Source organism: Micromys minutus (assembly GCF_963924665.1).
Source record: "Micromys minutus genome assembly, chromosome: 21".
Taxonomy (NCBI): Eukaryota; Metazoa; Chordata; class Mammalia; order Rodentia; family Muridae; genus Micromys; species Micromys minutus.
Genome location: NC_137956.1, coordinates 15347550 through 15362729, shown reverse-complemented (window position 1 = coordinate 15362729; position 15180 = coordinate 15347550). Strand labels below are relative to the sequence as shown.

The 15180-nt window shown below is 38.7% G+C and overlaps 1 protein-coding gene and 1 pseudogene across 2 annotated transcripts in view; one reads left to right on the top strand and one right to left on the bottom strand.

The window, feature by feature from the left end:
• Positions 1 to 223: 223 nt before the first annotated feature.
• Positions 224 to 15180, bottom strand: part of MEI4 (meiotic double-stranded break formation protein 4) — a gene marked incomplete at both ends in the record, with an annotated part of 144472 nt that continues 129515 nt past the window's right edge. The window contains one exon of the mRNA XM_080934304.1: positions 224 to 493. Within this exon, the coding sequence (XP_080790430.1) occupies positions 224 to 493 (270 nt within the window). The remainder of the gene's footprint in view (positions 494 to 15180) is intronic.
• Positions 9218 to 10703, top strand: LOC308434144 (large ribosomal subunit protein eL6-like; annotated as a pseudogene). The gene is made up of 2 exons: positions 9218 to 9993; positions 10605 to 10703. The product of its transcript is annotated as a large ribosomal subunit protein eL6-like (transcript).

The window sequence follows — 15180 nt, the reverse complement described above, 5'->3', positions numbered from 1 at the left end:
AGAGCTAAACTACTGAGGGAAATAGGATTTAATACACAAACACGAGGGGTCACCCGAAACTGCCTGACTGTAACATGGAACAGTGACTCATCATCTCTTACACCGAAGACTTATCACTAAATTGAATTAATGATTAGGTTAGTCAACCAATTTAAAATACTCATTTAAAAACAGGGTTTGGAAAATACTGAAGCACACCATATTTTTTACACATGGTAAGCTGCTAAGGCAGAGATTCATGCTTAACAGTGTCCATCTGTGCTGAGTTCAACAGAACGCCCAGTCTCCATAAGTAAAATGTAAACAAAGGAAACGCATCTGAAAGCCGGAAGATGGATTCATCATGCTTCTGAAGAAATTTCTGAATTTCCGGGCTGCTGGGATTGATATGTGGAGCGGGATCTCCCTGGGATTCGTCTTCAAGCAGTTGTTCCAGAATCCAAAACACAGAGAAAATATTTTCATAGCGTGTCACATTATAATTGCCTTGATCCTGAGAAGAAGCAATGACACTTTTAGAACACTGCGTGGTTCAGATCAGAAAAGGCATACATGTGTTTACACTGTCAGACAAAAGAACAGTTCCTGATTTGTTAATGCATCTTCCTCCCTGTCCCTTTGATTAGTGGAACAAGATTGGTGGCATGGGAGAAAAAAGGAACAAATATTTAAGATTTTAAAAGTATGATAATACTTTTTCTTGATGGCTTATATAGCTTCAAATCATTTTCTACCATTGTTCTATACTTTATTACTTCTCACACTCTGTTCCAAATGTCTAATATTCAAGTGCGCTTTGGATCAGAACATTATGGTGCAAATAGAAATTTCCATCAGTGACCTCATATGATAGACTGTAGTTATAGTAGGGGTAGATGGATGTGCTTTGTGGAATGATTTACAGACTGTTTACATAAAGTATTTAGAACACAAAGCAATTCCATGGTAGGAACTGTATTCCATTTCGAAATTGTCTTATTAAGTTCATTTAACTGTCTAAATAGTTAAATCTAAATTACAAAATACTTCTGGCCTGAAGCATTTGAATAAGGAATACTACCTGTTATTACCTAGTTGCATGTAATTGATTCCTAACAGACACCTCAAGTGCTCAGTAACAATTTAACACCTAACAAAGTCAAATTAAATACTGTGCCTATGACTTTCCATGCATAAAATTCCTGCCAAGAATCAAAAAAGAAATTTTTTCTGGTTGGAAGTTTATGGACATGCATGGAGGTAAAAAAGGTACACTGAAGATATTAGGTATCAGGATATCTTTTAATTCTGAATCTACACAAGTTGGAGAGTGCTACATAGGCTTGTAGACATACATACTCAGGGACAGCACAGATGTAGACTTGTAGACATACATACTCAGGGACAGTACAGATATAACCTTGTAGACATACATACTCAGGGACAGTACAGATGTACACATGTAGACATACATACTCAGGGACAGCACAGATGTAGACTTGTAGGCATACATACTCAGGGACAGTACAGATATAACCTTGTAGGCATACATACTCAGGGACAGTACAGATGTAGACATGTAGATATACATACTTAGGGACAGTACAGATGTAGACTTGTAGACATACATACGCAGGGACAGTACAGATGTAGACTGGTAGATATACATACTCAGGGACAGTACAGATATAACCTTGTAGACATACATACTAAGGGACAGTACAGATGTAACCTTGTAGGCACTCATACACAAGGACAGTACAGATGTAGACTTGTAGACATACATACTCAGGGACAGTACAGATGTAACCTTGTAGACATAGCTACTCAGGGACAGTACAGATGTAGACTTGTAGACATACATACACAGGGACAGTACAGATATAACCTGGTAGGCATACATACTCAGGGACAGTATAAAAGTAGACTTGTAGACATACATACTCAAGGACAGTACAGATGTAGACTTGTAGACATAGATACTCGGGGACAGTACAGATATAGACATGTAGGCATACATAGTTAGGGACAGTACAGATGTAGACTTGTAGGCATACATACTCAGGGACAGTACAGATATAACCTTGTAGACATACATACTCAGGGACAGTACAAATGTAACCTTGTAGACATAGGTACTCAGGGACAGTACAGAAGTAACCTTGTAGACATACATACTCAGGGACAGTACAGATGTAGACTTGTAGACATAAATACTCAGGGACAGTACAGATGTAGACTTATAGACATACATACACAGGGACAGTACAGATGTAGACTGGTAGACATACAATCTCAGGGACTGTACAGATGTAGACTTCTAGGCATACATACTCAGGGACAGTACAGATGTAGACTTGTAGACATACAAACTCAGGGACAGTACCGATGTAGACTTGTAGGCATACATACTCAGGGACAGTACAGATGTAGAATTGTAGGCATACATACTCAGGGACAGTACAGATGTAGACTTGTAGGCATACATACTCAGGGACAGTACAGATGTAGAATTGTAGGCATACATACTCAGGGACAGTACAGATGTAGACTTGTAGACATACATACTCAGGGACTGTACAGATGTAGACTTGTAGGCATACATACTCAGGGACAGTACAGATGTAACCTTGCAGACATACATACTCAGGGACAGTACCGATGTAGACTTGTAGACATACATACTCAGGGACAGTACAGATGTAGACTTGTAGACTTACATACTCAGGGACAGTACAGATGTAGACTTGTAGACATACATACTCAGGGACAGTACAGATGTAGACTTGTAGGCATACATACTCAGGAACAGTACAGATGTAACCTTGTAGAAATACATACTCAGGGACAGTACAGATGTAGACTTGTAGACATACATACTCAGGGACAGTACCGATGTAGACTTGTAGGCATACATACTCAGGGACAGTACAGATGTAGAATTGTAGGCATACATACTCAGGGACAGTACAGATGTAGACTTGTAGGCATACATACTCAGGGACAGTATAGATGTAGAATTGTAGGCATACATACTCAGGGACAGTACAGATGTAGACTTGTAGACATACATACTCAGGGACTGTACAGATGTAGACTTGTAGGCATTCATACTCAGGGACTTCAGAGGCTTCAAGAATACAATCACTATAGAAACTGCCTTTACTCAATACAGGCCTGCTGCATTCTGACCTGGGTCCTATGGCTGCAGTATATATTCCTATATGTCACAGTAGGCCACTGCCATAGTGCAACAGTTTGCTTTTGGTTTTCTCAGAACTCAGAGCCTCCACATTTCAGCATAGCTATGATCTGAGTTCTAGCTAACATACTTGGGTTCCCCATCACAGCACTGCTATATGTATACTGCTACCAAAGTGACTGCATCCTACTACCAATAAATGGTCAATCACTGACCTGACACCAAAGGCACAGCCCACCCATGAGTCTTTGCATGCAGGCATCAGTTCTGTAGCTGATTCTCCATCTGACGTTGCAAGCATGAGAAGTGGCCTGGAAGACAAATCCAGTGCCCAAAGGGACAGTCTCAACCATAGTTTCTCTACCCGGTGAGAGGAAAAAAACTGATTGCTTCTTTTCCTCTGACTGCCACACTGAACACCATTCCCAGCCACAGTGGACATCCAGAGCCACGGTGGCTAAGCATCTCTGGAGTTTTCCTGTCTTCTTCTCACTCACTGACCTCTCATGTGGCACACAGGGACTACATAGCTGCCATCTCTCCAGCACCTGCCTGCTTCACTGGGAGGAAGATAAGGAAGTATAACTACTTCAAGATTAGTTTGTAAAAGGTACCAGAAACAACTGCTCTGTGGAACACACAGACATCAGTGTGTTATAGCAAGAACTGTAACAAAAAAAAAAAAACAACAGGCACATTACCACAGACATAAAAATCCTTCAGCATCTGCCCAAAAAAACTGTTATGTGGTTGACAAACAATTTCAAATTATTATTTATGGAAACTTAAAGATGTTTAAAAAAATATATAATTTAATAAAATCAAAATTGACAAGCTGAAATTATTAAAATAAATGCAGAAAGATATTTTATTTGCCAATGAAATTAATAAAATAATAAGTCAGTGCTGACATTTATTTTACTAAGAAAAATATGTGTTATCCACAAATAAAGGGGGATGTGGAGAATAATGTAAATGGTTGAGAAAGCACAGATGATTTATAGAAAAGAAGGAAGAACAGATGCTTTCATTTTAGAGGTAGGAAAGGAAGAAGATACCAACGATGAATAATATGGTCGTTTACATTGATAATAGATGAACATTTTTCAAATCTACAGATGGATTTACATGTCTATCTATGGAAGGGACAAGTCCAAGCAAAACTGCACCACCATATATTGTAATGAAATGGTCAAAAATGAAGGATAAAGGGAGCTTAAGAAAGCATCAAGGAAAGCACATCACAAGAAAGGTACTGCCACTCAGCCCAACTGTAGGCCTCTTGGAAGAACGTTTTCAATCCAGGAGACAGATGGTGATTTACTGAGACAGCATGAGAGTATGTACACACACATCCCAAGCAAACACACTTCATATGGCATGGCAGTCTAGAAGTAAGAAACTGATAAAGACTCTCATGGACAAGCAACTCTGAGAGTTACTCATCTTCACAACTCTCTTTAAAAGTTAAATACATGATGAAGGGAAATCTCCAAGCTTAAAGAGAAACATGTTCCTCAGTGGTTCACCAACATGAAAACAGATGAAGGAATAAAGAACACTGGTAAAGAATACAGAATTAAATTCCACATACTTATATTGCATAAACATTGCATATACATGAATTAAGTATTTAGTATGAAGGTTAAAAAGATAGCTTCAATTTTTCTTTTACTCAATTAAAAATGTAAAAATATATAACAAACAGGAAAGAAAAGATAATATAGAGGTTTAGTATATAGCTTGGATGTTTGTGTTTAACTGCAAAACATGAAAACACAATAGCTCATTATTGACAATTAAAGTTTGGCACCCTGGGCACACAGTGGTGCAGCCGGGCCTGCTGTGAAACAAGCAGCCTGCGAAAGAACGTATTAAGACCACATTTCCTTACTGCTACAAAAGCAGATGTGGAGAGGGGAGGATTAGGATGGTACAGAGAGAAAAATTAAGTCAAAGACTATGGCCACATAATCAAAATGTTAAATTAAATGTTCACTGAATATAATATATCATTAGCTTGGCATTCTTTGTGCCAGGTTTTGTTGGACAGAAGAAAAAGTAAGATACAACTAAAATTAGTCTTCTCCTAAGAGAAGGAACTCAACACAACATTTTAAGATAAAGGTCAGTTGTCACCCTGATAATTAAGTGGGAAAGTTGCCCCTGACCTTTAGTGAGTTATCCATTTTATTTTGTAGACAGCAAAGACAGCAGAGTAGATTTCAGACAAAGATTTCTGGGGAAGAAGTTAACAGTGAGCCATTTTCTCAGGGGCTGGCAGCTTCTGAGGCACCAAGAAGCAGTGAAGGCTGGCACAGTCCTAGGCAGAACTAAGGCTTGGCAAAGACAGCACATGATCACCCTCTCATCCATGCAAAAGCTCAGAGCAGCTCTATCCATCCATATAACCAATGGGTTGTGTTATAGTGCAACAAAAACTGTGCCTCTTCCAGAGGTCACCCAACTGGCTGTCCCTCTCCCCACATCCCAGATTGTAGGGGCCTATGTTGAGGGCACACAAATCTCTGGTCAGAACAGAGAGTAGATAACTGTATAAGATTTTTTACTGAGGTAGGAGCTATGGCACAATGCTGGTACATACTCTGGAATTATTCTTTAATCAAAGGCCCTGGTGGAGGAGACTACAAAGGACAGACACAGTGGGGACAAATTCATTGCACTTCTTATTTATAGCAGTATGTTTTCTTGTCTAAAACGTGGACTCCTGCAGATTCCTTCTAGAGAATCTTGTTTCATCCTTTAACTACCTTAGGTGAAAATTTATGTATTATCAAAATTGGTATGTGATATTTTAATATTTTATCTTTTCTATGGGAAAGAGTTCGACAAGAATTCAAAGTTGTATTCACATGGAAGGATTCTTCACAGGAAAATACACAATAGAAAATATTAAAAATCTGTTTTTCGTTGTGAGATATACTTTAAAATAATATTTGCATTAACCAATTGTATCAACTCTTAAACAAAATGGGCAGCCATTATTCAAGAAGGCAGTTTGTACAAATGTGTTCTAAGGGAGAGAATGATATTAATCTGAAAACTATGGACTAAGGCTTGAGATGGGAACACATAAGGTGAAGGTTCTTTCTTCTGAGATAACAGGATGTTGCAAAGCAAGATGTATGTGAAGGGAAATTGTCAATTAACACATATCCCATATTAAATTTACTACAAAATAAGTTAGTTGTCAAAATGATCAAAATACTTTAAATATTTAAATAGCAATGATGATATACAATAGATTTATCATAATCTATTATGTTATTATCGTAACTATTATTCTATAAAATGTAAAAAAAAAACAGGGTTCACTTTTCACATAGAGGGAAGCTGTGATTATTGAAGAATGAGAATCATGTTCACTACTAGATGATTTTCAGGCTTCTATCAATTGTATACCTGGAGAAACGCAGAGCCACATGAATGCCTTGTCACCTATTTTCTCCTTTTAACAAAGTCTTTCTCACACAGCAGGGCGATAATGATTCTTTCCCCCTTTTTACTGCAGAAATGTATAGCACTAAGAATGTGGGTAGATACTAGAAGGACCAAGGAAAATGTAATTTCAGTATCAACATGGCCTAATGCAATACCAATAAATGTCAAGGGTTCCTTCATCTTCTCTACCTTCAATCCCCTAACAAGATATTATGCTTGAAAAACTAGGTGCTGTTTTAATTTAAAAAATTATTCTGTAGTCTTTTAAGATGGAATGTGGACAACCCAAATATATTCTACACCTTTGTCAGTAAAAATTGGATTTTTCTATGTAAACCAATAACATCATGGATCCATCCAAAGTTCTTTAAAGATTTTATGTTTTCCTTTCCCCTTGGAGAAATATCTTGTGGCTTGATTTCCACTTATAACTTTGTTGGTTAGTAATATCAAGTAGGTTGGCAAATATGATGGATAGATGATATCAACATTAATTCTCAGATTCCACACTAAAAAATGGAAAGTTCCTATATGGATGTCAATTGCATTTCTGTGTTCTGAATCAACTTTATGTGAGTTAAACCTGCATCCCCACTGCTTGTTAGGATCTGAAATCTTACTTTCGAGCTATTGCCTCTAATCATACAGCTTTCTTTATCTTACTGTCAGCAGCCTAAGGCTGGTCATAATTTCTAAATACATGTTGTTTAATCATTTTGCCTTGTATCACAAATCTTGACAAAACAATAGAAGCCAGGTGAGTACATTACCAATAACAAGGCCACAGAACAAGAACAGAACTGAGAACAGGAACACATCTAGCCAGTCTATAATTTGAGTGGTGATGCTTGGGATTTTAAAGTTTATGCATTGTGAACCTTGCTTTTATACCCATTTATCCTAATGTGTTACCTACTTGGTACCCTAGCAAGCTTATCCCAAGATGCTAACATCATAATAATAAATAGAACTGAATTTTAGCCTAAGAGTATTTAATTCTTCCCAAAAGTATTTCCAGGATGGGTTAAATATTCCAAAAGCAGCAGGTTTGGGGCAAGGTGTACTTAAGATCTAAGCTTTTTATTTCTTCCAGACTATACAATGTTTGCAATATATAAAACATGATTTCTTGGAGATAAGACCCAACTCTGAACATGAAGTGAAATCTACATGTTCTGTCTTGAGGTAATGTCTGGAATTAATTCTGCACAGTATGCCTTCATTTTTTTTGCTGCAACCTGTGAAGGCAGGTATGAAATTTGGAACTATAGCCTCATGCTGTGACTCAGAAGGTTTCAGATTAGGGAGGACGTTGGAATTTGGGTTTGCAGATGTTCCTCATATAAATACATAGGAAAGCAGTGAAGCAGGCAAAGAGCAGAGCAAACGCCCCAGGAGTTATATAAGAACTCTAAAGGAGGAATGAATGACAGTATCTTAAATAAATGATGCAGGGAAAACTGACTGTATGCATGCAGAAGAATGAAATTTGACCCATATCTATCATCTAATACAAACATTATATCCAAGTGGATCAAAGACCTCAGTTTGAAACCAGAAACGATAAGGTAGCTAGAATGAAACATATGCAGAGCCCTACCTAAAATACTGGTGTAGAAAAGAACTTTTTGAACAGGACTTCTCTTGCCTAGGGATTAAAGCTAAAAACTAGTAAGTGGAACCTCACAAAACTAAAAGTCTCCTGAAAACCTAAGGAAAAAAATCAATCAAGTGAAGAAAAAACAAGTGGGAAACAAATCTTATTTATCCTTCGGAGGCGGTCTTTGCAGAACAACAAAGATGGACTGTCTTTCAGTGATACTATATAAACAAATAAATATTTTTTTAATCTTTAATGATGATCCTATAAAATTCCTGTAATTATATCAGCAATTATTTAGCTCTTTTATAATAGGACTGCTATTAAGTCCTCTCTGATAATCAAAACTGCAAAGAGAACTCTGCAATCTTCAAGTGTTGCTAGTTAATTGCTTCTGAGATAGCAAGTGACATCTACAACTTAGAGCATATTCCAAGAGGTTGTAAAACAATTAACCAAAGGTTAAAAAAGGTGTTATAGTTGCCAATTAATCTCTCCTCTAATCAACTGGGCAGCAGAAACATTCCTCACCACCCACTCTAATGTTCTGAGTTCTCGAATGAAAGACACACACACACACACACACACACACACACACACACACACACGCACACTCGCACATGTACACAAACACACACTTATATTTTAATATGACGTAAACAGCTCAATGACTGGGCCATTCTGAAACCTCCACATGCCTAACACTGCCCTTTGTCAGCATGGCCTGTATCTCCTTTCTCTCTCTGGGTCCCTTGCCCAGAAATCCTAAAAGCCCTGCCAGCACTGTTTTAACCAATCAAAACAAACAGTAGGAAGTATTATATGCAGATGTGCTGATCCCCATGTAATTTGATGGCCCAAATTAACATTAGTAGCCTTAGACTAAATTCACAACAAAAAGGTAATAAACAGTTTACTCTATGTGCAAGGACAGAAGACAATACAAAACTTCACTTGCTTTCCCATCTTACAAGATGACGGGCGAAAAGGCAGAGAAGCCTGATACAAAGGAGATGATACCTGGGGCCAGGAAGGCTAGGGAGGATGCTCCTGCCTCCAAGACCCGGCCTGCTGTTGCAGCCAAGAAGGGTAACCCAAGAAGGCGGCAAAGCCCCATTACAGCCGAAACCCTGTCCTGATAAAAGGAATTGGCAGGTATTCCCAATCTGCTATGTATAACAGAAAGACCTTGTACAAAAGGAAATACTCAGCTGCCAAGACCAAGGTTGTAAAAAAAAGAATAAGAAGAAAAAGGAGAAGGTCCTTGCTACTGTCACAAAACCAGTTGGTGGGGACAAGAACGGTGGCACCTGGGTGGTGAAGCTTTGAAAATTCCTAGGTATTATTCTACTGAAGATGTGCCTCGGTAGCTACTGAGCCACGGCAAGAAGCCCTTCATTCAGCACTAAGAAGGCTACACTCCAGCATCACTCTGGGTTTGTCCTGATCATCCTCACCGGGTGCCACAGGGGCAAGAGAGTGGTTTTCCTGAAGCAGTTGGGTAGTGGCTTGATACTTGTGACTGGACCTCTTGCCTTCAACCGAGTTCCTCTGCGCAGAACACACCAGAAGTTTGTCATCGCCACCTCTAAAAAGTGGATATCAGCGAGGTTAAAATCTCCAAACACCTGACAGAAGCTTACTTCAAGAAGAAGCAGCTGCCGAAACCAGGCTTTAGCAGTGCAAGATCTTTGAGGCAGAGAAGGAGAAATACGAGATTACAGAACAGCAAAAGGCTGATCAGAAAAAAAAAAAAAAAAAAAAAAAAAAAAAAAAGAAAGAAAGGAAGAAAAGAAACATAGGATTGAGTATTCTCTTGGAAGGCAAGTATACAGTTCCTCCCAATGTGTTACTACTATCATAAAGTATTTCTGTAAGAAAAACTCTATATTCCAAGATGTTCTAGAATTCACCATTTAGCTTAATTATTCTAAAAATTGCCATCCTCAGTGAGAAATAATGGCACATGCCTTTAGCCATTGTACTTGAGAGTTGGAAGCAGAAGTATTAGGAGTTCCCAAAATATAAAATATGAAATACATAGTACATTTATGACCAGCCATGACAGATCTTATATCAACAAAACAAAATAAGGGCTATGAATAGGATTTAGTGGGTAAAATACACATTGTACAAGCAGGAATACCTAAAAATGCTGGTTTTGGAAGCAGTCTATGCCTCCAAAACTCTAGGTCTTGCCAAGGGTACAGACAGGCAGATTTGAGTTTCACTGACAAACCAGTCTAATCAAAGTGGTAAGCTTCAGGTTCAGTAAGACACTCACCCAGAAATTAGATGGATGGGCCAAAAAGATAGCTCAAAAAAAAAAAAAAAAAAAAAAAAAAAAACTTGGACATGCAGATTTTGCCAAAGATTAAAGCCATTCCTCAGCACCAGTGCTACCTGTGATCTCAGTTCTCTATGACAAACAGGATATATCCTCACAAACTGGTGTTCTAAATTGCTAATGACTTAATTAAACAGCTTCATGGTTATAAAAAAAAGAAAGAAAGAAACTTCATTTATAATTTAATCAGAAAAATTAGGGTTTACAACTTCCAATGAACCTGTTGATCTTGTGACAGATAATTCCTCTTAATAGATACACATGTAAACATTCTCTGTTGTAAAATTCTTATTCAATCTATGATTTAAATTTATGTGTAAACTATGGTGAACTTTTTACCATGTAATCATGCATTCTGAAAGATGTGTAAGTACTAAGGGCAAAGAGAGAAAACTGACCTAAAGAAGAACCTTTCAGAGAGAATGTTTTTGAGAACTTTCTTGGAAATTCTAGCAGCTTCCCAGGTCCACTAAAGCCAGGGACAGTAGAGAGCAATCTACCTTTGAAACTCCACCATCCCAGTGTGATTCTGGACTACATTCTACATATATTATAACCACATATATCTGTACCCTCCACATTTCCTTACAGCAAATGGAGACTATCACAGAAAACCACAACCGGACATAACTCAGAAATCAACAAATCATGGGCAGCATGGCTTGATGGATGCGCCTGTGTGGCTCAGGCAACATCACGGAAGCGGGAAAGGGAAGAAGATCGGTGTCAAGGGTATGGGGAAGTTTGTGCTGAGACAGCTTCTCCAAGAATGGCTGGAAAAACTAGGCTAGAACAATCACAAGGTCAGTGGACAGATTAATGTGGATGGGGAAAAATTCCTGGGGTTCCATTTCCAAACAAGGCAACTGTTGACATCCAGGACCTCTCCCAAAGATGAGCCCCTTACATACTGTCCATTGTGAAATTATCACCCTTGGAATTATATACTTGCAAACAAGAAAACTGGGCTTGGATGGTTGTGTTTATAGATCCATGCAAACCCTTACATACATATTTATGTATGTAACAAAAATAACTAAAGAAAAAGAGGAACATAGGAGGAAATGAAATGAGGAATGGTAGAGTAAAATGTTTTAATTCTATTTCAATTAACAAGATCCTGTAAAAATAAATCAATAAAGGAAAGGGCAGAGATTTTCTCTAACATACTTAACCAGGCAATATAACTTAAAAGGACTTAAAGTGCTTTGCTATCTTTTATTACAAGGTTTTATTAAAGATATATCATTTAGTAATCACATTTGGAACCTAATCGCTTCCTTCTTTTTAGTCTGAAATTCCTCACCTTTGTTAGACTCTAAACGTTCTGCTAATGTGACAAAGTGACATATTTTTGATTCAAATCCAGGCTCAGACACATGGCTTGAATTTAATAGAACAGTGATACTAAATAAATTATACAACAACAAACCTTCTGATACTTCACAAATGCTCCTTTAGTACTTAGCTTCATCCCCAAGCTTTTATTTTTTCGAATCTCACACATTACATTTCTTATGTGCAGACTGCAACCGTGTGCTAATGAAGCACTTACTGAGAACAGAGTGCTTCTCCTCTCTCTTCTCCATATCTACCTTCCAAGTGTTAATCATCTAGGATCTGCAGGTACAGACAGTGCAGAGACCCGAGGACACCACCCTTGACTCCTCTGTCCTATGGCTCCCCGCATGGGTGGTCTCTGTGTTTCCAACCTACTCTCAACCATATAAAAAATTCATGTTGAGGATAAGAAGGTGGAGAAGGAAATGCTGCCCCGAGAAACTAACAGAAGGGAGAAGTGTCAGCAGAGAAGAAAGCAGGAAAGATTGTAAAACAGACATGGACACTTCCGGCTGTTTTAGAATGAGAGCCGATGTTTGCAGAGTTGGATGTTCTTCCACAGACATAACTCTAACAGTGCACAGTTGACAAAACAGCTAGCGTCTAGGAAATGTGGAGATGGTAGAGTTCCATCATGTAGCTGATGAGTCAATCGATCATTACCCAATAAAAGAACCATTAGAACTCTGGACAACTGAGCATGTCCGAACTTCCTGGCTGATGAGGAAAACAATACACTAAGAGGCTGTAGCTACAAGGAGAAGCTAAATAAACACTGAGCTGATCCCTCCCAGAAGTTGCCTTATACATCTCTTAAGGTGGCTGGCCCTGATGTAAATTCCTTGTAATAAAAATGAGGCAAACAGGCAACACACACACACACACACACACACACACACACATAGATACACACACACACTCACAGCAAACACCCCATACTTTACTTAGTTCTAGCCCCTGCTGCAATTGGCTGAGCTGAATGAAAACTGTGGGAACTCTTTCACATTTCCATCTATTTGGTCAGAAATGAAGTGCCCCTTGAAACTCCTAAAGTGGCTTCTGGAATGCAAATAGTCTTACTAGGCTTGACCTCTGGCAAGGGTGTTGGTTCCAGGTGGTTGACAACAGCACTAAACTGAATTGAACTGAGTTTTATCACACCCATGTGACTTGAAGTTGGGTTGGAAATTTCAAGGTATGCAAATAACCTAATGAAGTTCCAAGCTATAAAATTTCACAAACTTTTCTGCTCACATTTCTGACTTTAATGGCCTCACGTGTGCGATTTAATTAGGTGACCTCTTTCTATTTGAAGACTTCTCATTTCTTTTAGCTCAAAATCTTCCACGTAAAGCAGTTGGAACAGTCATTGCAAAAGGCAGACATGCGAGGCAGACAAGTTCAAGTAACAAGAGTAGGGAGAGGCAGGGTGGAGCAGGGGAGACTGGGAGAGGTGCAGATGGAGGGAGGGGAAGGGAGGGACAGGGGGAGTCAGGGAGAGGCAGGCACTCTTGGTCAGGCGCAGTCAAACGTGCTGTGCACATTCAAACTTCTGCAGAGACAAGGTTGTCCTCTGAGAAAACAGGACTGAATTCATAGCTTTTACACTTCTGATCCAGGCAGTTCTTCAAGCTACTGAGTCTGACTTTAGAAGTCATCTAAAAGAAAAGTTCTACTTTCTTTTACAACAATTTTATGTAATTTTTGAAAGTGCACTTTACCCTGAGTATGTTTCAATAAGCAGCCGGCCTGGGAGGTTCTCTCAGAAAAAGAGCTGTTGGGGTAAATCAGAAAACAGTACAAAATGAAAGTCTTCCCTTGAAGACACACGGTTCAAACGGAAACCTTGACCTGCTTTCAGCAAATCAGTTTGAGACAATTTGAACATAGAATGATTTTGTGTTTACTTATGGGTTATTGCTATCCTGCAAAACATACTACTAAGATTAGTAAATGACAAGGAAGGCTAACATTAGATTCAAAAGACACTTCAATTGTCACTGTTAGGAAAAAAAAAAAACCTTTACATCACAGCATTTATTTTAAAAATTTTTTTTATTTGATATCACTAAACAGGATCTAAAGAAATACACCATTATGGTAACTGCAGTTTTAATCTGAATTAAAACCTATACACAATCTGTCCAAATCTGTGCATATAAAACCTAATAGATTTTTTTTTTTGCTTCAGAACTGACGAACCACTAATAAAATGAGTACATTCTAAATCAAAACTCTTGCCCAGTTTTCTGACATTGTTTTGTTCAAAACTACTATGAGGAGGTCTGCCACATTTCCCAGTGTGGCAAGGAGACGTTCCCATCCCTCCATAGGCTGTCTGTTTCTGGAGTGCTGTGTGGAGGATGCGTGGTGTCTCTGTGCATAACTAATGTTAGCCAAGAGGTCAAAGAATGTGCTGCTCAGCCCTTTGCAGAACCTTGCAGGTAAGTAAGAAAATGACCGACATACTCAGCACAAGTCAGTGGAAAAATAGCCCATCCTCCTTCATTGTCTGACACATTATAAAATATAACATGTGCACAATTTCATAAGCAATAAAACCGACAGCCAGTTTTCACACTTTGTTTTCCATCCCAGGGCTTACTCCCAAGTAGCATTAAACAGCGAGTGAGCAGCTATGGAAATGACATGTCCCTCCAGTTGAGTTAAGTGGGACAATGGCGGACTCCAGTTCTTCCTTTGCTTCAGTGGCTTTCCTTGTTTCAGTCAATAGTGATGTCTGTCCCATTCTGAAGTCTAGCTTCATAACCTGAACAGCTTATGTGGGATGGACCCTTAGGTACACTGAACAGTCTTTATTCTGACCAGGCTCCAGGTACTCGTGGAAACAAATATAAATTCTGAGGATGGAAAGTGGAGCCCCTCACCTGACACCTAACAGGTACAGTTTGAGAGCAATTGGCATCTTAATGACATGCAATTCTCACAAGGTTTCAAGTGCTTTCCACTGTCAGTGAATGAATAATATGTGCTCATATCATATAATATGCCTCTCACCAGGGTGCAGGTTAGTACTGTTTGCCCTTAAATGTGCAGATCCTCATTCAAATTCAAGCACTGCAAACAGAACAAAACAAAACAAAATGTCCCCAGACTCAGACCACTGATAGATCACATTAGCGCACATCAGATTTCACTCAGGAAAACAGTGCTTTCATGTTGTTCAAAGCTATATGTGGCAGGAGTGTCGTGTGTGTGTGTGTGTGTGTGTGTGTGTGTGTGTGTGTG